At 59.0% G+C, this 23646-nt stretch overlaps 8 protein-coding genes across 8 annotated transcripts; 6 read left to right on the forward strand and 2 right to left on the reverse strand.

Moving 5' to 3' along the window:
• Window positions 1–387: 387 nt before the first annotated feature.
• THITE_2060368 (uncharacterized protein) lies at window positions 388–1504 on the reverse strand (the record flags this gene model as incomplete). Its single annotated transcript, XM_003658023.1, has 4 exons — window positions 388–469; window positions 534–1261; window positions 1316–1320; window positions 1381–1504. 4 exons carry the CDS (start codon window positions 1502–1504, stop codon window positions 388–390), a joined length of 939 nt encoding a protein of 312 aa, XP_003658071.1.
• Window positions 1505–1998: 494 nt separating this feature from the next.
• Window positions 1999–4112, forward strand: THITE_2124533 (uncharacterized protein). The gene is given in 8 exon segments (XM_003658024.1): window positions 1999–2221; window positions 2299–2312; window positions 2480–2520; window positions 2587–2871; window positions 2882–2886; window positions 2996–3088; window positions 3152–3550; window positions 3617–4112. 8 exon segments carry the CDS (start codon window positions 2199–2201, stop codon window positions 3999–4001), a joined length of 1245 nt encoding a protein of 414 aa, XP_003658072.1. The 5' UTR covers window positions 1999–2198; the 3' UTR covers window positions 4002–4112.
• THITE_2124537 (uncharacterized protein) lies at window positions 4113–6362 on the forward strand. The gene is made up of 2 exons (XM_003658025.1): window positions 4113–4508; window positions 4596–6362. Exons 1-2 carry the CDS (start codon window positions 4373–4375, stop codon window positions 5987–5989), a joined length of 1530 nt encoding a protein of 509 aa, XP_003658073.1. The 5' UTR covers window positions 4113–4372; the 3' UTR covers window positions 5990–6362.
• A 1684-nt stretch (window positions 6363–8046) lies between these two features.
• Window positions 8047–9235, forward strand: THITE_2124540 (uncharacterized protein). Its single transcript, XM_003658026.1, has one exon. The coding sequence runs from the start codon at window positions 8225–8227 to the stop codon at window positions 9119–9121; it is 897 nt and encodes a 298-aa protein (XP_003658074.1). The 5' UTR covers window positions 8047–8224; the 3' UTR covers window positions 9122–9235.
• Window positions 9236–10261: 1026 nt separating this feature from the next.
• THITE_2124541 (uncharacterized protein) lies at window positions 10262–11705 on the forward strand. Its single transcript, XM_003658027.1, has one exon. The coding sequence runs from the start codon at window positions 10374–10376 to the stop codon at window positions 11307–11309; it is 936 nt and encodes a 311-aa protein (XP_003658075.1). The 5' UTR covers window positions 10262–10373; the 3' UTR covers window positions 11310–11705.
• Window positions 11706–12512: 807 nt separating this feature from the next.
• Window positions 12513–16799, forward strand: THITE_2124542 (uncharacterized protein). The gene has a single exon (XM_003658028.1). The coding sequence runs from the start codon at window positions 12654–12656 to the stop codon at window positions 16161–16163; it is 3510 nt and encodes a 1169-aa protein (XP_003658076.1). The 5' UTR covers window positions 12513–12653; the 3' UTR covers window positions 16164–16799.
• Window positions 16800–17565: 766 nt separating this feature from the next.
• THITE_2124543 (uncharacterized protein) lies at window positions 17566–19630 on the reverse strand. The gene is made up of 2 exons (XM_003658029.1): window positions 19399–19630; window positions 17566–19191 (listed from the first exon to the last, which is right to left on the reverse strand). The coding sequence occupies exon 2, from the start codon at window positions 18938–18940 to the stop codon at window positions 17837–17839; it is 1104 nt and encodes a 367-aa protein (XP_003658077.1). The 5' UTR covers window positions 18941–19191; window positions 19399–19630; the 3' UTR covers window positions 17566–17836.
• A 1116-nt stretch (window positions 19631–20746) lies between these two features.
• Window positions 20747–22933, forward strand: THITE_2124545 (glycoside hydrolase family 72 protein). The gene is made up of 3 exons (XM_003658030.1): window positions 20747–21065; window positions 21218–22496; window positions 22602–22933. Exons 1-3 carry the CDS (start codon window positions 21060–21062, stop codon window positions 22763–22765), a joined length of 1449 nt encoding a protein of 482 aa, XP_003658078.1. The 5' UTR covers window positions 20747–21059; the 3' UTR covers window positions 22766–22933.
• The last annotated feature ends 713 nt before the right edge of the window (window positions 22934–23646 follow it).

The following is a 23646-nucleotide window of genomic DNA, read 5'->3' on the forward strand; positions in this document are numbered from 1 at the left end:
TGGATCTCTTTCCAGAACAGGGTCGATTTGACCACGGAGATGGGAAAATGAAACTAGTCAGTACCCTAACATGCTCTCTAATCTAACCTGGGGGTATACAGGGGAAAATAGAAAAAAAAGATAATATACAAAAAGGCATGAGGATGATGGACCCTGTGGCAGCAAGCTTTAGCCCTGTGCCTGCGCCTGCGGATGCAACACAATGAGATTTATGCACATCCCCTCTCTATATCAACGCATCGCCCGCCCAATGCGCCAAACAATGCCTGTCTGCCTCCCAAGGTATATGGAATAGCGCTCTGGTCTAGGTTAGGTACTTCGTACGATTTTTAGAGATCTTCAAATGCTGCCGCGCCGGGAACCAGATTGTCGTTGGTCGTCGTCTGCTCATGCCGTTTTGTCTATGCCTTGGATCTTCCTGTACAGTTTGCGATGAGATTCGAGAAAGACAAATGTACAGATCGTTTGTCTGCCCGCATCCCCAAACGTCAGCATACTTGAATGCGAGGGGGGAAGCAGAGAAGGGCACGTACGGGCCTAATCTTAAGAAACTGGGCACCCAGCCCCTGAACATCCACCGCATGCCGTCCTTGGCATACAGCTCCCGCAGCACGCCGACGACGCCGTGCTCGCTGCCGCTCGCGGACATGACCCGCGTCTTGACGACGTCGACAGGGCTCGTCACGGTGGCCGCGACCACGCCGGCGAGGAAGCTGGCGGTGAAGTGGGCGGCGAGGCCGTCGCGCATGGGCGTCAGGCGCAGCAGCGTGCGCTTGAACACGTCGTAGCTGGCCAGCTGGCCGGCGGTCATGGCGGCGGCGCGCGCGCTGTTGGGCCACACGCCGCGGAACAGGCTGGCGGCGCCCTCGTCGCGCACCATGCGCGCCAGGCCGTCCAGCGCGTGCGCGTAGTTGCGCCGCTGCGCGGCCGGCAGCGCCGCGTCGTGCTGCATGCGCACGTTGAGCACGTCCGCCGCGTTGCCGGCCACGCCGCCCACGAAGCCGGACGCCGAGGCCAGCGCGATCAGCAGCGCCAGCGACGGCGGCCGCGGCTTGCCCGTCGTCGGGTGCGGGGTCTTGGGCGCGAAGCGGGACTTGAGCTCTTCGTAGATGCCGAAGCGCGTGGTGGAGTAGGTTATTTGGCGGAGCAGGGAGGCCGAGAGGCCGTTGTACAGACCCCGCACGCCGTTGTGCTTGAGGATGTGGACGAAGGTGCCGGTCATCGTCTTGGGCATGTCGCCGGTGCGTGTTTGGAGGCGGACCTACGATGGGGGTTAATTGGTGTTTGTGCTAAGTCGTCCTGAAAGACGGCGTACCTTGACTATACGCGGCATTTGTTAGCAAGACGGTCTTGATATGTCGCGACTTAGAGATAGCATACCGAGATCAAGGGGGTGTGTCACGCAAGCGGCCATGCTGCTTGCGCTCCCGCCGAACCAGAATGGGTAGTGTATCGGCCGCTGTCTGGTCGACGGCGCGGCTGCTCTACCCTCCTCGCTCTTCATGGCTGCTGCTGCCGCCGCGGCGGGGCGGCTCTCGTTCTTGGCTGCCTGCATAGTGTCTGCACTATACAATCCGGACTGCGGACTGCAGTGGTCAAATATTAATAGGGACAGAGGCGTTATGAGAACATTCCGTTTTCTATCCGAGGAAAGAAAGCAATCCAATGGCTCGAAACGAACGGATAACTATCACTCTGGGGATAGTGATAGTCCTTGCGGGAGGAAGCAATGCTGGTCGGGATGACAGGAACCGAAGGATCCAGGACAACACCGGAGTTAAAAGCAGGTCCGCGATAAGACAATCGCATTTTCAAGATCTCTCTCGGCGTTTGTTTCGGCACCAACGGCATCTTCGCCAGTCATTTCCAATCCAAAGAGGACTGTGCGTCCGAATACGTCACTGGTGGGCGATTCCGGGGATTCAGGGCCCAGGGGCCGTGCATCCACCCCTGTATCAAATGGATCTCTGCGACATCGGGCCCAGAACTCAAAAAGTTTTGTTGACCGCCTTCGAGTCATACACCAACATGGGAGGGGCCGGGAGCCAAAAAGCGATAAGAAGACGGTGAAGCTAAGACCACCTTCTTTCCCTCCACTTCTGCTGCTCGTTCCCTACGTCCTCGGAATACTCCTGCTACACTGGCTGCCTGTTCCCAGTCTTGCACAAGTCTAGCCGTGAAACCTTAACACTAGCACCATGTCCAAGGGTCGCGTTTGTCTGTAAGTGGCTGCCCCACCATTTTGCACAGCGAGCTCGCCCGCCGTAGAGACGCTGGACTGACCACAGATGTTCACAGCGCCTATTCTGGAGGTACGTTGGAAGCCTGCTGCGCGGCTGGATAATTCAATTCCCAACATAGTGACCTCTGGTTGCGTTTCTGTGCTCCAATTGTCTGCCATTGTGTCGCTGAGGTGGTCTCTTCGGCCAACAATTGCCGCGATGATTTCGGCCCAACACTGACCGTCTCTGTTCGACAGGCCTCGACACCTCCACCATTCTGAAGTGGCTGATTCTCGAGGTGAGCACGGGCGCTCGCTGATACCACAAGGGAACACAATGGGAAAGTGCTGACCGTCCCAATCAGGGCTACACCGTGGTGTGCTTCCTCGCCAATGTCGGCCAGGAGGAGGACTGGGCTGCCGTCGAGAAGAAGGCCCTCGCGCTCGGTGCCGAGCGCATGGTCATTGAGGACCTGCAGCGCGAGTTCGTCGAAGAGATCGTGTTCCGCGCCATCCAGTGCAATGCCATTTACGAGGACCGCTATCTTCTCGGCACCTCGCTGGCCCGCCCGGTGATCGCTCGCGCCCAGGTTCGCGTTGCGCAGCAGTACAACTGCGACTACCTCAGCCACGGCTGCACTGGCAAGGGTGTAAGTAGCGGATGAGAATGTTTGTTTGTTGGTTGTGCGAGCTGCTGACTCTGCCTGTAGAATGAGTAGGTCGACCTGAACCGGGCGTGACCTTCGGCTCCCGTTCCACTGACATCCCTTCCAGCCAAGTCCGCTTCGAGCTGGCTTTCAAGGCCTGCAACCCCTCCATGAAGGTTATTGCGCCGTGGAGGATGCCTGAGTTCATTCAGAAGTTCCAGTATGTGCGCCGGCCGGGCTTGTTTTTTCCGAGGGAGATTCGGGGCTAACGTCGGCCGACCAGGGGCCGTGCCGACCTTCTCAAGTTCGCCGCCGAGAACAACATCCCCGTCTCCTCTACCCCCAAAGCCCCCTGGAGCATGGACGACAACCTGGTCCACTGCTCGTACGAGGCCGGCGTGCTCGAGGACCCCGACCACACCCCTCCCAAGGAGCTGTGGACCCGCACCATCGACCCCACCGATGCGCCAGATAAGCCGTACAACTTCACCTTGCACTTCGAGAAGGGTATCCCCGTCAAGTTGGTGACGCCCGACGGCGAGTTCACCGACTCAGTCGAGCTGTTCAAGCGCCTCAACAAGATCGGCCACGACAACGGCGTCGGCAGAATCGATATCGTTGAGAACCGTTTCATCGGTCTCAAGAGCAGAGGCTGCTACGACACTCCGGGCCTGACAATCGCGTGAGTGCCACATATATCCTAACCAGCATAGTCGCGTCCATGAAATCCTGGACTGACTTTGCGCAGCCGTCTCGCCCACCTGGACCTCGAGGGCCTGGTCTTGGACTCCAAGGTCCGCAAGCTGCGTGACCAGTTCATCACGATCGAGTGGTCCCACTGTCTCTACAACGGCATGTACTTCTCGCCGGAGCGCGAGTTCCTGGAGAACTCGATCATCTTCTCGCAGAAGCACGTCACGGGCGAGGTGCGCATGTCGGTCTACAAGGGCGCGGCGTACGTGCTGGGCCGCAAGAGCGATGCAAGCAACCTCTACTCGCAGGAGGATGCGTCGATGGACTCGCTCGAGACCTTCCAGCCCATGGACACCACTGGCTTCATCGCCATCCAGGCTATCCGCCTGGAGAAGTTTGGCCTCCAAAAGATCAAGGATGGCGAGCCGCTGTGCAAATGAGCGCTTGTTGATGTAAGATAGGAAGGAATAAGGGTGATTAAAAGGGACTGACATGACCTACATCTTTGAACCCTGTGAAATACGCATCTGGGGGCCCGCATCGTCCTCTTGAACTTTCAGGTACATACTGTCCAGTCCGATGTCCATAGCAGAGCGCTGGTGAGAGAACCCTGCTGGTTCCCTGAGCCATTGGCCAATCGGAGAGCTCACCTGCACCGCCAATGGGGGCAGATCAGAACCCCTGTCGAACCCTTGCCTGGATCCACCCAGTTTTTTTGAGCTGCCTCCCGCAGCGCGACCGCACGTCTGATCCATCGTCCCGAGGTCGGTCGCCAATTCCCCACCACAGCAGCAGAACCTCGACACTCAACATGATCGGACCACGGGGGCTCGCGGCCGCCCTCCGGCCCTGTGTGTGTGGCCGACCTAGCACTCCGTTCATTCTACAACGAGGCAGCCCACTGCGCAGCCTGCTAGTGCGAACACTGCGAGCCCCATACTCTTCAGGTTAGCAATGCCGAAACAATAACACCGACCCTGCCCGTGCAGCCGGGTCCGGTTCATTCAGCCTTGCTGATGGATGTCTGTGAGAAGACGCCGCCGCTTCACCTCCAGCGGCAACAAGAGCCCCGAAGACGGTTGAGATCAACGGCAAGACTTATGCGACGGATCCATGGTTCAACATCTCCCCCACCGTCCTCTCCTTGACGTCGCGGAAACTGCACCTCCAAAAAGACCACCCCGTGGCAATCACGCGGAAGATCATAGAGTCGGTCTTTCCTGGCCCGACTTACCAGTACTACAACGAGATTGACCCGGTCGTCTCCACGCACGAGAACTTCGACTCGCTGGGCTTCCCCCCGGACCATCCGGGCCGCGCCCGCTCCGACACATACTACATCAACAAGGACACCCTTCTACGGACCCACACCAGCGCCCATGAGGTCGAGCTCTTCCGCACAGCCCAGAGCGGCGGCTTCCTGATCAGCGCCGATGTCTACCGCCGCGACGAGGTGGACCGCAGTCACTACCCGGTCTTCCACCAGATGGAGGGCGCGCGCTTCTGGGACAGGAACAAGGTGCCCAACGGCGACCTGGCTGCGGCCGTCCGCGAGGACCTGGCCCGGCTGCCTACGCACAACATGCAGGTCGAAGACCCCAACCCGCCCTTCCACCCGGACCGCAACCCGCTCCAGGCCGAGCACCACACTGCCGAGGAAGCCTCGGCCGTCGCCGCCCACCTCAAACGCTCCCTCGAGCTGATGGTCAACGAGATCTTTTCCCGCGCCAAGGCCGCCGCCGCGGCCGCTAAAGCGCAACAAGGACAAACACCGGCTGCCGAATCCGAAGCCGACTCCGAACCGCTGCGCGTCCGCTGGGTAGAGGCCTACTTCCCCTTCACCTCGCCCTCCTGGGAGCTCGAGGTCTTCCACGAGGGCGCCTGGCTCGAGGTGCTGGGGTGCGGGGTCAGCAAGCAGGCGCTGCACGCGCAGGCGGGCGCGCCGTCGCAGGTCGGGTGGGCGTTCGGTATCGGCCTGGAGCGCGTGGCGATGCTGCTGTTCCGGATCCCGGACATCCGGCTGTTCTGGTCGCGCGACGAGCGCTTCCTCGGCCAGTTCCGCGGCGCCGGGGACGACTGGTCCCGCATCCGCCCCTTCGTGCCCTTCAGCAAGCACCCGCCCTGCTGGAAGGACGTCTCGTTCTGGCTGCGCGGCGCGTCCGCCGCCGGCGGCAACGTGAAGGGCGTCGCCGGCGCCGACTGGCATGTCAACGACCTCATGGAGGTCGTGCGCGACGTCGCGGGCGATAGCGTGGAGGATGTCAGGCTCGTCGACGAGTTCACCCATCCGGCCACCGGCAGGCGGAGTTTGTGCTACCGCATCAACTACCGCAGTCTGGAGAGGACGCTGACGAATGCGGAGACGAATGCGATGCACGAGCGGGTGGTCAGGGAGTTGGCCGAGCGGTTGGGGGTGGAGATCAGGTAGTTTCGAGTTGGCCCAAACCGCGTGAGCGCTTGCGATGCGCCGGTCGACATCCGGGTGGCTATGGACGGCCGGCCGGCCGGAAGGTCTGTCCGGTCTAGTCCAGCCTCGCTTCTCTACTCTTTTTCTCTCCTCCCCTCTCACCGCTGCGGACGCTGCTGCATCTGAGACGTGGCCTTGTCCGCTGTTGTGGACAGATCCGACTGGAGGAGGACCAACCCCCAATAGTCAACTGCTCAGCCACGCCTGGTGAGACGCTGGTGAGGGGAAAGCTTTTTCTTCGCCCCAGCCTTGGCGTCCTGTCGGTCTGGCGGTCGGGAAACCGGATTAGAGGGGTTCAAGCCATGCTGCGCCTGCTGTGTACGGATACTACGGACGTGTCGCGGTGCTGCTGTGTTACTACCTACCTATGTATATTGTATTTTACAGAGATGTGTTGGCGGATAGCTAGACGGATAGAGCGGCAGGGAGGTGTATGATAGGAGGATTTGTCTGCTCTGTTCGATGGATTTGCTGAGGGCAGTGCAAGGCTTGTGGAGCCATACGCAAGCTCGGCGAGGCCCGGGTCGATCTGCGATGGGCTCCCGTAGTTGAGAGTCTATGGTAAGTTATCTGATGGGGTGTTTTAGCATGTTTCTGCTGGCCAGATGTCGGTGTTGCTGTCAACAGGGGCGCAGAGGTCTCGGCGATGGCAAGCTCGGCAGGCGGTCCAGAACAAAGGCAATGCCGACAAATGCCGTGGTTGAAATCATTGCCACGATCGAGGCTTTATCTGATGGGTGGCATTGCAGGGAGGAGTAGGGGGTTTTTGTCTGCCTTGGCGTTGCACTCTGTGTCTTTGAGCTCGATGTTGCTGTGCCTTGCTACCGGTGCGCGTGTTGCTCCGTTGCTTACGGTCTGTCAGGAGCTTAGTTGACTGTCGGAAGAGAGCGGCTCTCGTCTTTGGCAGAGCTCTCTTCGGGTGTCTAACGGGCCGTGTATGCATCGTGAGATGCATATGAGTTCTGGTTGAGGATGCACCTAGCCAACTCTCGTCCATCCGATATCAAAGTGAGTTCCTGCCTCGAATTCCTTCTCAATACAGCAGGTCTTGACCAGTTCGCATTTCCACCCTTTCACCCTCGCATTGCTTTCCGCTGTCCCGAGCATTGACTGTTCAGATTACGCCGGCATAGTGGCGGCGTGAGAAGGCTGAGCATGTGGACACCCTAACACAAGTGCCCTGCTCACCTGGCAGCCCATCGCGTGCTCTTATTCGGCCCACAGAGGCATACTCAGGAGGGCAGTGATCACAATCACCGGGTACGAGTAAGTCCTCGAGAGCCTCACTGCGGCGACGGGCGGAGGCCATCAGAGAAATGACGACGAGAGATTGAGCCTGAGACGGGGCTAGTTAAGTGGAGTTGAGCGTTTGGCGTTTGGAGGCCGTGACTGATCCTCAATCCGCGGTTCTGGCTGCGGGAGGCGGCTGTGCTGGCAAGTTGCCATACACTTCGGATATTTCCTGTTAGACGTGGGCGCAGCCAATCACCGCGTATTGTATCCGTATTCAAATCCATGTCGAAAACGGAGCTTTTGGGCTTGCCGCCGATGGACCCCACCCATTTTGCCGCTCCACTTCCAGTCTTCTCTCCAGTGGCTCTCAGTGCTCCTAAACAGTGGCAACAAGCGCCTGCGGTTTCCAAACAGAACTCTCTGGCAAGCCAGCGGCCAATCGAGCCAGGACCGGCCGGGCAGAACGGAGGGAGAGGCTTTGCAGGCGAAGCGGCCAACCTCGTACTACTAGAAGCCACTGCCGTGAAGAAAAGCCGAGGCGACCCCAGTGCTGGGCCCCAACGCTTTCTCATCCAGCAGCTCAGCCATCCAACCGGGGCATCCTGACCGCGGCATTGTTGGGCTTGTCAAACGGCCCGTGACCGCCCACGGGAGGGCTTGTTCTCTCACCCCTTGGGGCGCTGCAGTCGCCCGCGTGTTAACGTTAGCGGATGCGCTTGCAGCATGCACTTGCATGCATCCGTTCGGTGCCCTCACCGAACCGAATCTCCGATTTAAATAGTTCCGCCGCCACCCTCCCTTCCGTGTCTGTCTGCATCTCTTCGGCTTCAGCACCGTTTGAATTATTAAACAACTCGGCTGGAAGATTTCTTTCCCGTCAGCGAGGTCACTGAAAGGGCCTTTCTCGCTTCCTGGCGCATCACCCATCGCAGACTCGACCAACTGGCTCAGAGCTCCGTCGCAATGGAACAGGTCCAGCGCGAACTGCCACTTCGCATGGCACAGCAGTCTCAGGAGCAGCAGCAGTCGCAACAATCATCACCAGAACTGCTGCCATCGCCGCCCTCGCGGTCTTCGACCGGCAGCAGCAGCAGATCGCGCAAATCCACCCTCTCCCTCGATCTCTCCAACCTCCCACCGCTGACACGGCCCACGCCGCCCTGCAACACTCTGATCTTCACCAACCTCCAATCCCGTGACATCTTCGCGCCGGACAACCTTCAGACCATCCGCGACCTCATCTCCCAAACAGCCCGCATACATGCCTTCTCGCCGCTGAAGTCGCTCAGCCGCATCGTCGTCTCCTTCTACAGCGACGCCGACGCCATCGCCGTGCGCCAAATTTGGGACGGCGAGGCCATCATGGGCGAGCGCTGCCGCGTGTACTTCGGCCAGCCGACGCCGCTCACGACGCAGCCCGACACGCACCTCGCGCTACCCGACGCCGGCAGGCTGTTCTTCATCTCCCCGCCGCCGAGCCCGCCACACGGGTGGCAGCAGAGGCTGGAGGATGCGCCCAACAAGATGGTACACGCCGAGGACCTGGCCGAGGCGCTGGCGAAGCTGCGGAATCACGGTAGCAACAACAACAATGACAACGTCGACGGTGCCGCCGACGCGATGGCCTCCCCCGTCTCACCGTCCGAGTCCGGCAGCGGGAGGCAGCAGCGGAGCCGCAGCTCGACGCTGGTGTTCCGCCCCGACCCGGAGCTTGGCGCGAGTCCTGACTTGCCGTGTGTCATTATTCACGACATGACGGACGAGCCGGACGAGATGAGCCCCGTCGGCGGGGCGCAGCCGTCGAGGCCGATCCTGGCGCATACCGCGCGGCCGCCGATCGAGTTGATGCACGATGCTTGAGCACCCCGAGGCCGCAGTTTCGGCGTTTTCCTCCTCGTTTCTCCGTGTGTTTTGCTTGCTTTTCCCTGGGTGGCATTGGCTACGGGTGGAGTGGTACAGGGAGCTAACGGCATTTGAGCCTGGCAGAAGAGATGTTCGGCGTTGGGAGCTCTATCGCGCATGTGCGACTGGGAAGGGTGTCGCAACGAGTGGTATTGTATTCTGGGGGCAGTTTTTGGGGTCATGCGGTTAAAAAGCATTGCCTTGTTGCATGGTACAACGAGCGGGGCGGAGGACATACTCGCGCTCCCTGTCGGGATTAATAGAGGAATAGCAATATCCAGTTTGCCTGCTGTGGACCCCATGTCTACGATGGCGTCGTGAAAGAGGAGAGAGGTGAAAGGGGTGAATGCGAAACGGTGAACAGTAAACGGGACCGTAATGTGGTAGGAGACCGGAAAAACAGGGAAGATAGAAGGCATCAGGCAGCCCATAGCCCATCACACTTACCAGCCAGACAACGAGCATTGCGAAAACCTCAGCATTGCCAATGTCTCTACCCAAACCCGCAGCGCAATCCAACGGGTCATCGAAGGGCATGCTTGTAACAGGCACGACTCACCCCCAAGCCCAAGCGACGCGGCCCAGCCCAGCACTACCGACCCAGCCAGCACCGCCCGCAGACGCCATTCCCGCGAGAAGGGACTGGAAGGTGAGTCCGACGATGCAGGGGCCGGCGGAGCGGTAGAAACTCTTTGGCCGCGCTCGATTTCAGCCCAGTCGACCGCCTCTACCTCCGTATAACGTGTGATGTAAGTCTGCTTTAGGTGGGTGCCCTCAAGACAAAGACGTAACAGGAGAGCGCTCGTACATGGAATCGAGCGATAGTCCCAAGAATCGAAGCCAGCAATAGCACGCAGAGATGCAATGCTGGCAAAGCGATTAGGGACACGCATGATGGCTGTAAAGCGAGGGGTTGAAGACTCGAAATGAGACCTATGTCTATCGATGGTTGATATCGGAAGCCAATTCAGGGAAGAGCCAAGATAAGCTCCCGCCTCGAACAGACGCTGTTGCGGAAGACCGTCGCAACACCAAGAGTCCCCACTCATTCCACTGGCCCCACCAGGCGGCCTTCGGAGCCAGGGGTCTGGAAGGGAAATTTTCGAGCGTGACAGCTCCAATCTTATCCGTGCAACCTCTGGCTTCTCTCGCGATCGTGCCGCCCGCCGAGATTCCTCTTCCCAGCGCTCTGCATATCATTCTTCAAACCATGGATTGCTCCTGCCGAACTGCAGCCCTGAGGATTTTTGTCAAGAGCGTCGCGCAGGTTCACGTTCCTGTTCGCGCAAAGACGCCCCGCCTGGCGCAATACCAAGCCCAGGTCCTCTACTACCAACCCGGCTGGCTCTGCAAACAGAGGGCGGCCTCCGCCCTTCCCTCCGCGCCACGAGCCTTGCACACTTCATGCGTCAGGAACGGCGCAGCGACAGCCGCGCAGGCCGGCGAAGGAGACGTTCAAAATTCGAGCGATCACGAGGCCGCGAGGGTGACGGAGACGAAACCTCCCGTGTCTGAACAGGCGGCCGACCGCTCCAAGGAGACCAAAACCCAAGACGCTGGCCCAGATCCCACGAGCGCAGCCTCACAGCAGGAAAAGACCGCGGAAACTGGGCTCAAGAGCTCGGAAAAGAAGGCTAAGAAGGACAAGAAAGAAAAGAAATCCAAGCCCAAGGCCGAGGACGAGGACGAAGATGCCAACCATCCTCCCCCGAAGAAAAAAGAGCCCTGGATGATCCAGAAGGAGGCGCTGAAGAAGAAATTCCCTGAGGGCTGGAACCCGCGGAAAAAGCTGTCGCCCGACGCGCTCGTCGGCATTCGCATGTTGCACAAGCAGTTCCCCGAAGAATACACGACAGAGGTGCTGGCACAGAAATTCGAGGTTTCGCCTGAGGCGATCCGCAGGATTCTCAAGTCAAAGTGGAACCCGGATCCCGACGAGGAGATGGATCGACAGCGAAGATGGTTCAACAGAGGCAAAAGGGTCTGGACGCACTGGGCCGCGCTGGGCAAGAAGCCGCCGAGGAAGTGGCGCGCCGTGGGCATTGTCCGCGATCCTTCCTGGAACATCCCGAGGGGCCCGACGCACAAAGACAAGGCAGCTCGTGCCGAGGCGCAACGGAGGCTTGCGAAGGGCATGCTGGGGTGACCTCCTAACGGGTCGGGGAGACACGAGAAGAGAGGCATCGTTGCGCTTTCGCGCACTGGTTTGGCACATGCGCATGCTGGCAGGCTTGTCAACTATTATGGTCTCGTAAGATGCGCATGTATGAATATGGACTGTACGATATTGAACCTCTCCATCACCTCAGATCCCGCAATACATGACAACTCAGTGTGACCTGAGCTCCCGTCAACAATCCAACCCTCCATTCCTGGACCCTCGTCCGGCATTCAGGGGCCAATAGACGCACGCCCGGTTCGCTGTGCCATTTTGGTGCAGGCCAGGCCCGTGCTACACTGCAGTGTGATTAGTGAATGCAACCTCGCGGCTCGTCGCTTAAAGTCGCCCACAGGGCATCCTGAGCTGAACTCTTGCTTGATCAGCCCGGGAGGTGCAGGCAATGTTCTATATGACCGTGGTACACTAACGAGTGAATTCCGTACTGTACAAACCCTCCGATCCGATTTTGTTTCCAGCGAAGTTCCCGAGCTGTGTGCTCCCAGCCAAGGTAAACAGCAGGCGGGCTTCCCATTCGTGGACATGATCGCTGCCGGCAGGTTTAAACGCGCCGTTGTGATTGGCGATCCCCTGAAGTGGCGTCTGAAATGGGCAAGTTGCAGCCGAAAAAGGAAGATAAGCAGGCGCTAAAGCCGGGAAGCACAGACCATATTTTCCAGTCCCCGGTCAACACAAGCTGCCCCTGCCACAACAGAAAGGGACCTGACTTGAGCTGGTGGTGGTGGGCCCAGCCAGCTTTCGTGCTCAACCAGAGGCTTGGGGAGAGGCCTGCTTGCGGTGGAGAATGGCAGCTGTGCAACCGGGATTGGCGTCTTTCCATTTTCTTCACAGCTCACCACCAGACCTGCCGATATCTTGCGACGCCGTCAATCAAATGTGGTGCGCATCGCCGTGACCTTCACCCATTATTTGACTTCGGCGCCGAGACAATTGACTTTGTCTCGCTGCACGTCTTCATGTCACTGTAAGCTTCCAGTTCTTTGGTTTTTTTTTGGTGCTGAACGCTCCATGCTTGCTTGCTCCAAGCTGCGCTTGCTCCAGTGTTCTGCGCAAGACGTGCCTTCTGATCCAGCTCCCTGACGCACAACGACCTGTAGCTTTTCAGCCCGCAACCGTCTTCGCCGTTCTGTCCACATTCTTTCCGACAGCTTCAGGCTAGACTCCCGCATTTCGGCACATCTTGATTCCTTTCTCTGCGCTCCTTCTCCTGCCTCTTTCCCGCGGATGTTCCCGCCCCCTCGTTAAACGTCTCCGATCCGAATCCAGCCCCCGCCAGCCATAGCAGAACAACCCAGCTCATGGCGAAGAGCGATGGCATCCACTCCCTCAAGCCGGATTAAGCTTACACCGTCCAATTCTCCGTTTCTCGTCCGCCCCGCTGCGCGGTCACCCATCCGATCGCGGACCCCTTACGAGTCCTGCCTATCCCTCCAGCGCGTGGTCGGCACCACCTGCAGCTCGCCGACCGGCTTCGACACCGTCCATTCGTCCTTCGCATACGTGGCCGGGGGGGCCGTCGTTGTGGTGGATGTCTCGGGCGAGCACTACTCACAGCGCTTCTACCGCGCGAGGCCCACGGCCGTTCCCCTTCTCGCCGTCTCCCCCGTCACGAACACATCCTCGACGCCCATCTCCACGCCGAAAGCGAACGATAGTAGGAATAGGGCGGCCGCCTCCCCGAGAGACTCTCTCTATGGCTCGGCCGACTGGCCCGATTCGCCCTCCTCGAAGACCTGGACGAGCCGCGAGCGCATCAAGGCTGCGACCTGCCTGGCCCTCAGTCGAGATGGACGGTACCTAGCCGTGGGCGAGACGGGCTATGCCCCGCGGGTCCTCATTTTCAGCCTCCAAGATGCCTCCTCCGACACACCTTTAGTGTCCATCAGCGAGCACTCGTTCGGCGTCAGGGCTGTGGCCTGGTCACCCGACACGAAGTACCTCGCGTCTCTGGGTGCGGCAAACGACGGATACCTCTACCTATGGAAGGTCGATCCCCGGACCGGCGCGGTGAAGCTGTTTCAGCAGAACAGGTGCACCTCGTTCGTCAAGGGGATGGTGTGGATGGGGAACAACCTCATCACGCTCGGCGTCCGCCATGTGAAGGTTTGGAGGGTCGAAGACGGATTGGATCCGTCCCCCACGAAACAGAAGTTTCCCAGCGACGGACAGGTTCCCGCTACGCTGCCGCAGGCACAGAAGCCGCTGCCGGGCAGGAACATCCTCCTGGGCTCGATGCTAGAGGCCACCTTCTGCTGCGCGCTTCCAGTGTCGGACGACAAGACCATAATTTGCGCCGAGACGGGGGGCGTGTGCCTCCTGGACGACGCCAACAAGCAGATGAAGCTGGCCAAGGTCTTGGACCTCGGGTTCAGTATTAGCTGCATCTCCGGCCGCGGAGAGAACATCTACATTGGCGGCAAAGAGGGCGAGTTTGCCATCATCAGCCTGGAGAGCATCCTGGCTGGCTCCCCTGAGCCGGCTGTCCACAGCTCTCGGATGGTACCCGGCCTTACCACCATGGGCTTTCTGGCGGAGAACCTCGTGACGATCGACAGCAAGCGATCAATTGATATCTGGAGCCCGGACTACGTGCCGGGCACCCCCAAGAAGGACAGCGAACACATTCCGATTCCTGGTCTCGGCGCTCCCATTGTGGGGATACAAAGACTATCCGCACCGAATAAGCTAGGCGCCAGTTTCTTCACCTGGTCGGGGCAAGGCAGGGTGACTCTCTGGGATCTGGAGGGCATGATACGGTCGACGTTTGACATCCCCATTGATCAGGTCGACATGGGGCCTGAGTCTGACCCGGTCAATCAAGTCGTTGTGGTGAGAGCTACAAATGACGGGAGCCTCTTTATCGCCGGAGACAAGCTAGGCGTTCTCCGGATTGTCGAGGTCTCCACCGGAGAGTGTCTGCTGGAAACCAAAGCACACTCATCTAACTGCCAGGATATCACAGTCCACGAGGGCAAATCGCGGTTCCTCGTGGCGTCCTGCGGCAGGGACCGGACGGTTCAGCTTTTCCATCGCTCGTCCGCAGGCGCGTTTGAGCACTTCCAGACGCTGGAATTCAGCGCCAAGGTTGTGCAGGTTCTCATACCCACTGAGGACAAGATCGTGACGTGTTCGCTCGACCGCACTCTTCAGATTCACGATCTGGTGAGCAAGGAGGGTGAACCCGACGTCATGGCCGCCATTCCATTCAAGGTCATCTCCTTGAAGGCATCCCCGTCATCTATGACGGTTACGCCCGAGGAAAAGACGATATTCGTCTCGCTGTTAGATCGTTCAGTATGCCAGTTCGACTTTACCACCGGACGGCTCTTGACCTCTTTCAAGTGCAACGACGAAGCCGGGATCGATCTGGTCGTCCTCGAATCCCTCACGTACGGCCAGCTTGGGCCGGGCGATTTGACATTCCTCCTCGGCCTCTCCAACACCGACAAGTCCGTGAGAATCTACGATACCCAGTCGGGCTGCTTCATGGACCGCGAATGGGGCCACACCGAAGCAATCAACGGCGTCATCCTGATTGAAAACGAGGAGAACGGGCGGAAGGTTGTCAGTGTGGGCGAAGACGGCACGATCATGATCTGGGCCTTGGACTTCCAAGATCCCAGCGCCGGGTCAAGAACCCGCGACCCTTCTCCGGATAAGACGCCCCAATCGACTGCCACACGACCGCCCCTGAGGCGCGTCCTCTCCAAAGCGGAACTAGCTGAGTTCCAGCGCCCTTCATCATCGTCAGCCACCCCGACCGCCGCAACCAGCACAGCCACCGGCCGCCGCTCATCGCCGCGCGCCTCCAACCGCCGCGCCTCCAAGTTCCACCTCCCCCTCTCATCCGTCCGCACCCCCACGGCAGCAGAGAAACAAACTAGCCCCACCAGCGCCGGCGCCAGCGCCATCATCGATGACAACAACACCCCATCACGCCGTGCCTCCTCCGGCGGCGGCAGCCGCTCAGACGATAGCCCGCCCCCCTCGAGCCCGAAAACGCGCTCGAAATTATACCGCCGTCCCTCCCTCCCCGTCCTCGGCGCCACCCCGTCGCCCTCGGCAGGCATCGCCAAATCGCGCAAGAGCTCCAGTTCTTACCATCACCACCATCACCATCACCACCGCTACGCCCGCGGGAGCGGCGGCAGCGGGGGCGGCGGGGGTAGCGGTGGTCATGGCAACGGTAATGGACCGCCGGCGTCGTCATCGTCCTCCTCGTCAGCTTACGGCTTCGGCAGCCTCAGCATGGCGACGGAGCAGACCTGCCGGCAGCTGCGCGCGTACCGCAAGAAACTTGCGGCGGCGGGCGACGCGGGCGGGGCGGCAATCAACGGGGAGGTGCTGGCGCAGCTGGAGGCGGAGTTGAGGTTGACGGTCGCTGCGCTGGGCGAGAGGGCGATGGCAAGTGGGACTGCGACTGGCGCTGGGGGAGATGGAGGGGTTGGCAATGGGGGCGGTAGTGGGCGTGGTGCTGTTGAGAACGGCGATGGGAGTTCGAACAAGGGGAATGGTGCGGTTAGTGCGGGGAAAGATCCAGGTGCGGTGGGAAGGAGGAAGGGTAGCCGAGAAGAAGGTAATCTTGGAGGCGGAGGGGGAGTCAGCGAGACGGTGCTCAGCGGACTGCTTGACCAGTACAGCGAGCGCTTGGTGTCGATGCTGGACGAGAAGCTGCGGCTGAGGCTGAGCGAGGAGGAGAGGGACGCGCCGGCGAGGGAGCGGCCGAGGACGGCCGGGGAGGCGTCGTCGAGCAGGTCCAGCGACGGTCGAGCGGGGAGCTTGAGCAGCGGGACGGTCTGCGAGGAGCCCGAGAGCATGTGATGGCGAAGGCCACACACAACCCCGGCGACTCATTAATGCATGCATCGGTAATGGTGGTGCGGTGATTATTATTGTGGCAGCGGTCGCGAGATACCCTTATTATGTCTGTCTTGCTTTTCTTCTCGTTTTCTATGTACCATAATTACTTGCTCATTCCTCACAGCGCTTCTGGATCATCCATTCCATTTTGTTTCTCACTCTTCTCCTTCCTCTATTCTGGCTCTCACTCTTTACTTCCCTTTCTCTTCTCATCCTCTCTCACTTTTCTCTTCCACCCGCTTCATTCTCATTCTCATTTTCATTGCTCATTCGCATCATCCTCATCATCGTCCTCATCATCATCGGTATCGTTGGACCGCGGCTCTTTACGGATCGGATCGGATCGGACCGGACCAGCCGCTTCCATCATCAGGGCTTGCAAAGATATCCAGGGTTCAAGCGTACATACAAGGCAGGCAGGGCAAGGAGGGCTAAGACTCAGACAGGGTTAGCTTGGCGTTTCTCGGGTCACTCTGGATCTGGATTGGGAGGGAGGGATTCTTTTGGCTCGCTCTCGCGTGCAGCGCAAAACAGAAGACTTAATTGCGATTCTTCCTTTCTTGTTTCCCCTCTCTTACCGTGGCGATTCTCGCTACCTTTCTTTTTTTCTTCTTTTTTTTTCTCCTTTTTTTAGGGTCAATCGTGGTGGATTTATTGCGTGCGTTGCAGCGGGTTTTGTGCAAGATATTGCGGATGGATCGGGACTTGCGTTCTGGGACTGCGCAAAGCGAGGCCAGCGAACGTATTACATACCTAAGGTACACACACAGCAGCTTCCGGAATGGCGAAATGGGTGGTGGTGGTGGTGGTGCAGCGGGAGGCTTGGTTGGGGAGGGCGGAGGGGGGTCTTGGCGCGCTTGCTTTCTTGCTTGCTTGCTTAGGTAGTTAACTGGTTGGCAATAGACGTTGCCATGCCGTTAAGGCCGGGTTGGCAACTGGCCGGCCGCCTGTCTGCCTCACCTAGGTAGAGAGGGCAGGAGAGCAATAGACACACTCGGTTGGGTTTTGATCGATCTTTGTCTTGTGGTGCGGTGTCATGTTGGGTGAGATGCCGGTGTGGAAAGGGGGGGTTGTGTGCAAGATGAGCTGGCATTGCGTAGGAGATCTACTCTTCGCCCCGCGTCCCAAGGAATTGTCATTGTAATATACTCTGCCACTGGCCGGTATGATGTGCTTGTCTTCCTGCGATGGCTGCGGAGGAGAGCAGGTACCGCACCAATCTATCCACGTTTAAGTACCTCTAACTGTCATAGATTGTGGAGACGAACAACAAACCACAACCGGATCATGGTTGCAAATTTAGCAGATACACATTTCGTTAGAGGTAGTAAAATGGGTAGGTTTATCTGGCTCCAGAAATCGAGTGCTTGTTGATCTTGCTTCTCACAAGCAGTTGAGAGAGGTTTGCAAGCCCCCTTACAGACAGGACCAGCCACCCTGACAAACGCTGAGGCGCTTGACAAAACAGTTGAAAACTGAACGAAAAAGCCGCTTCAAATGAATTCCATTGGGCTGGTCTGCCATCGCTCGTATACCACGCCTCGCTCCCATTCCATAGCAACAAAATCTTAATCAGGGGTGCTCACAAGGCAAAGAACATCTGGGTATCAGCGTGCTCCAACGACCATGTCTTACTACTCCTTCTTCCCATCCCCCGAACCGTCCCTCTCGCTTTCACTCTGCCTCGTGGCCCTCTCCAGATTCGACCACCGCGCCTCGGCCGCCCTCGCCCGGATCTCCCTCGCGCTCAACCCTTCCGTATTCCCCCCGCCACCCAGCACGTAGGTGCCCCCTTCCCACCCGCCATGGTCCATCACCATGCCCTCCTCCTCCGCGCCTCCGGCTTCCCCTCTGGCAGGGGCGTACTCCTCGTCGCCGACGGTGCGCCCGCCGTGCTTCCAGTCGGCACGCTCCACCTCGCGCTCGATCTGCTTGCACAGGGCCCAGAACTGGGCGTCGTGCGGGCCGTGCACGTTGTGGGCGAGCTCGTGGCACAGCGTCTTGCGGACGACGCGGTAGTCGCGCCAGCCGTCGTAGGCGTCGGTGCGCAGGCGCAGCTCGATGACCTCGCCGCGGTTGCGGTTGAGGCCCAGGATGCGCGTCACGCCGTCGGCCGACGCCGCCGTGTGCGCCGCCGGGTCCATCTCCGTCAGCAGCCCGACGCTGAAGCGGTGCGCGCGCATCGCCGCCCGGATCCCCGGGTCCGCTTTCAGCCGCTCCAGCATGGCCAGACTGCGCGCCGCGTCCGGCAGGTGCGGCAGCGCCCGCAGCGTGTGGAAGGTGTAGTTCAGGTCGTCGGCGCTGGCGCGCTGCGTCGGCGTCAGGCGGGCGTAGCGGGCGCGGGCGAGGGCGCGCTTCGCCTGCCATGTGGCGGCCGCGTCGCGCTGGTGTTGGAGGGCGGCCAGGGTGGAGGTCTGCGGGGCGAGGAGGCGGAGGGTCGTGTTGTTGAGGGTGGACAGCGGGAGGGAGGCGTCGTCGGAGAGCGTGTAGAGCTGCTTGAGGCCGGGCTGGCGCTTCTCGAGGAGGGCCTTGCTCTTGGACCAGTCGTACGAGGGGAACTCGAGCGAGAGCGACTGGACGAGGTGCTCGAGGGTGTCCGATGGCGAGAAGACCCATTTCTGGGCGTGCTTTTCGGGCGGGAATTTGAGCGTGATCTCGACGGGGTGCTCCTCGTCGTTGGAGGGACTAAGTGTAGACGTCTGGGAGTCTTGTGGCGGCGATGGCTCCGTATTGTCCATGATGAATGAATTCAAGAGCGGGGCTTTGCGAGCAAGTTTGGGATGCGAACCGGGTCCTTGGCCCCCAGTTACTTGAGGCACTCTCGTCTACTCTGTACGTGTAAAGGACGGGAGGCGGATGTGCCGGACAACTCCGCTTTCTTTGACGATTTTCGAAGCCGTCTCTGAACAGGAATCCAGGGACAAGACAGCAATTGTCACTGGTCGATGGAAGACTAGAGGGACGCGAAATAGGAATGCAAATGGTCCAGCTGGAAAGCAGTCGCAAGACCAGAACTTGTTGTTAGCTACATTGACAATTCTCCTAAGCGAAGTCGGTAGTGTTGATTATGTAGGTAGCTGTGCGGGCACATGCCGTGATGTCGAATGTTCGATGACGATCCAGAAGCGCACGAGTTTGTAAGACCTGAACAGGATGCTTTGTCATCCGACAGCCATCCGTCCCATCCACAACTAACCTTAACTCAGGTACCTGCCAGGCACCACTAACCACTCACCTGCAGTAGTTCTTCTGTAGGAACAACTCGCTGAATGCCTCATCGCAGGGGTGGCGCTGTGGGAGGTTTCTTCATCAAAAGATACTTTATAAGGCAGTAAGAGGGTTAGAAGTCGTCAAAGACATCAATGCAATGCGAATCCCGGTTCAAGGATTGACGTCAAGCGCCCAGTGCCTCCGAGAGACAAACGATCAACAGATGATGAAACCAGGGTCGATCCACGCGCCCGCAGCATCCGGGAAGGACGTGGGTCCCAATCGGCAGGATCGGCCGAGATGCATCCCGAAACAGTTCCCTGTTTTATTTCGAGGCACGGCGCCGTTGATTGCGCGGGGGCAAACCCTGAAGATCGGTGCGGGGCGGCACATGCAGGGTTATTCTTAAAGAGGTCCCGCCAAGACTAATTTCGGAACCTGCCGCTTACAAGTATTTACAAATTGCCGCGAGGGAGCGGGGTCGCCACGACTTCGAGCAACATCAACAACGAAGAATTGCAAAGACTCGTAGCAGCAACTTCGTGAAACCTCAACCAAATTGAAAAAAAAAGAAAACGAAGTTAACCCGCACCCTAACCTTGACCCTCACCCTAACCATAACCCTCACCCTAACCAGCGGGGGGCTGGCGCCGCCCCCCGCACCCCCGGCGAACTAACCCGTGGCTAACCCGTGGCGATAGTGCAAACCCCTTGGCGGTCTTGGCGGGGTACTGACGCTGTAAAAACATTGCCGACAATTGGCCGAAATTAGTCTTGGCGGGACCTCTTTAAGATCCAGCACATGCAGCAGCAGTCAAGTTAGTGGCGGGAACGGTTCCAGTTCCGGGTTGGAGCTCCCAGGCGGCGCCGAGATGTGTCGGGCAGCTCACAGCGTCGTTTCACGTCAGCTAACCTCCTTCCTGATTGCCGTAACGTTACTCCTAGGCACTGCGACTTACCCCTACAATCAGCACATAGCTCGCTCGCGTTCTGGCACGCGTCGATTTGCTGAGTTGGCCATCGAAAAGAACTAACGATATGGGTCTCGTATTTCTTGATTTCGATGACACCTTGGGAGCCTTTGCCCAAGAAGGGATAGCACATCTCAAGCGGCCAATTTCTCCTGGAGCATCCAGGTACACTACTTGGTGGTTAGCCAGTCAGATCCCACAGGCCTACGGAAATACACTACACTCCACTACATACATAGTGTAAGTTAGCATTTCAAGCATTGGCGGGCCCCTGTCGGCCTCCGTTCCTGGGGTAGCCAGAAACAAGCAGTGCCGCTAAGCTCGCTTGGGAAGCTACCGCGGCCTCAAAGTGCCTGGTGCTCGTGTTTCCAGGTTTCCACTTTCTTAGTGAACTGAACCCCTTGTTACCACCTCCTTGTGTCTTCCGTCGTCTCGTCCTCCTCCTCGACCGTCGCTCGTTGGCATTTGAGGAAGGGGCTCAGCAATCCGTACTCTGCGCACCACCTTCCTCAACACCTTCTTGTCGCTCCTTTGGCATACAATTTTTTACTGAATTTTTTGTCCGGCATTTGCTGCTGTGGCCCCTTCTCGCACTCCCTGACGAAAAGGAACCGAACTATTAGACCTTCCTGACTCTCGCCCGTTTTGATAATTGTGGTCTGCTGCTGCTTTCATCATGCTTGTACGTTATCCCACTTTCCGCATCCTTGGACCGCTGTGTGGTGAGCTCGGAACGATCTTGCCGGCCCGCGGGTTTCTGCATCTCAAGCGGGCGGCCCACCGCCTCCGCCGCCGCCGACGTCGATGACGCTGATAGCCATGGCTCATTTGTAGCTTCACTCGGCGCTTCTGGCGCTCGGCGCCACCCTCGCCGCTGCCGTGCAACCTCTGGAGGTGAAGGACCAGTACTTCGTCAACCCCAAGACGGGCAATCGCTTCCAGATTGTCGGTGTCGCCTATCAGCCGGGCGGCTCTGCGGGCTACGACAAGGCCAAGGGCCGCGACCCGCTCAGCGATCCGACAATCTGCCTGCGCGATGCCGCGCTGCTGCAGATGCTGGGCGTCAACACGATCCGCGTTTACAATGTGAATCCCGATGTCAACCACGATGAGTGCGCCAGCATCTTCAACGCCGCCGGCATGTACATGATCCTCGACGTCAACTCGCCCCTGGTCGGCGAGTCCCTGACCAGCGACAAGCCCTGGGAGTCGTACTATGCCGCATACCTGAACCGCACCTTCGCCGTCGTCGAGGCCTTCAAGAACTACCCCAACACCCTGGCCTTCTTCTCCGGCAACGAGGTCATCAACAACGTGGAGACGGGCGCCACCGTGCCGCCGTACATGCGCGCCGTCACTCGGGACATCAAGAACTACGTCAAGAAGCACACGTCTCGCCCGATTCCTGTCGGCTATTCCGCCGCCGACGTGCGCTCGATCCTGTTTGACACGTACCACTACTTCCAGTGCGCCCTGGAAGGCGACGATGACAACATGAGCATGGGTGATATCTTCGCCCTCAACAGCTACAGCTGGTGCGGCGACAGCAACTTCCACGAGGCTAGCTACGACCAGCTGGTCTCCGGCTTCACGGGCAACTCAGTGCCCATCTTCTTCTCCGAGTACGGCTGCAACACCCCCTCCCCCCGTGTCTTCACCGAGGTGCCCACTATCTACGGCCCGCAGATGACGGGCGTCTTCTCCGGCGGGCTTGTGTACGAGTACACGGAGGAGCCCAACAACTACGGGCTTGTCAACATGTCGAGCACCGACGACTCGGCGATCCTCCTGGGCGATTTCGTGACGCTGCACAAGCAGTACGCCAAGCTCAACTTCACCGAGATCCAGGGCCAGAAGCCCGGCAGCTCGTCGGCGTCGAAACCCCCCGTCTGCAGCTCCAAGCTCATCACCACCGCGGGCTTCAACAACAACTTCACCCTGCCCAGCCCGCCCCCGGGAGCCCAGGACATCATCGACCACGGCGTCAAGCCGACTCCGAGCGGCAAGCTGGTCGACATCAAGGACTGGACGGTCAAGGTCACCGTCAAGAACGTCGACGGCAGCGTCATCACCAACCTGGCTGTCAAGCCGCTTGGCGACGACGACATCAACCGTGCGTCTCTCCCAGATTCCACTTACCCTTTCGCTCTTTACAAACCCCCTTCGTTCTTGGATGAGCTACAAGAGACGCTAACAGTGATGCTCCTTCCTTCTTCAGACCCCGGCACCGTCACCGATGTCACCGATAACGGCACCAGCACCGGCACCTCGACCGCGGCCGCCGCCACCACCAGCGAGGACGCCGCTCCCCGGTCGGCCGCCGTGGTGCTCCCTGCCGTGGCCATGGGCGCGCTGGCTGTTGTCGCCGGCTATGCCATCTAAGCCTTTTTTCTTCTTGGCTTTCGTGTGTTTGTATCCTCGTGGTGGAGGATACGTTGCCCGCTTGTGGGACCGTCATTGATGACGTTGTTCCTTGGGGTGGGGGATGGGTGGGTGCCAGCCGGCGACTGAGCCCTCGACGGGTGAGCTGTGACCGCGGCTGGGGGCCGGGGAGTGTGGTGTTGTTCATACCCTGTCTATATTTCGTGCTGTATCAAATACATGCATGCAGCCGGGCATGGAGGTAACAAGTGTCTGCTTTTTTATCTTGTGATTGTTTGGTTCTATCATGCGGCATCTGTCATGATCATGTATGATATGATACCACTTTAGCACTTTTTAATCTTGGTTTGTCTGCTGGGTTTGCTGCTGCTGTCTGTCGGCATGGTTTGCTAGGTTGGTTTTCCTGGAACGAGCATCAGACGGGGCTTCTGCGGATTCGACCCGGTTACATGTACAATTCCTCTGTGCTGTCTCTACTTGTGGCTTTACCGTGTAATTGTTGTTTCTGGCAGACATAGTGAGTGGGAAAAAATGCCTACTAGAAGTCTCAGAAACCCCCTACTTCGGAGTGATCGCTGCCCATGCGCATTGTGTACTCTCCCGCCTAGTCATTGAAGCTCTCAGTCTAGGTAGTTAGAGACTTCAAGCTCAAATCAGCAAGACGTGCCCCCAAACCTCAGCGTCCTGACCCCGTACATTTTCCCACGCTACATAGTACCAGCACCCAAGGTAGTCAGCTACTACTTCTCGCCCGTTGACAGAGTGCGAAACCTTTTGGCAACCCATCTCATTTCGATCACGCGTTGTCCATGGGCTATACTGCAACTCCAACTTGACTGACGCCTTGTACACACCCCGGGTAAAGGTCCGGGACACCGCTA

Source organism: Thermothielavioides terrestris, chromosome 6, assembly GCF_000226115.1.
Source record: "Thermothielavioides terrestris NRRL 8126 chromosome 6, complete sequence".
NCBI classification, from domain to species: Eukaryota; Fungi; Ascomycota; class Sordariomycetes; order Sordariales; family Chaetomiaceae; genus Thermothielavioides; species Thermothielavioides terrestris.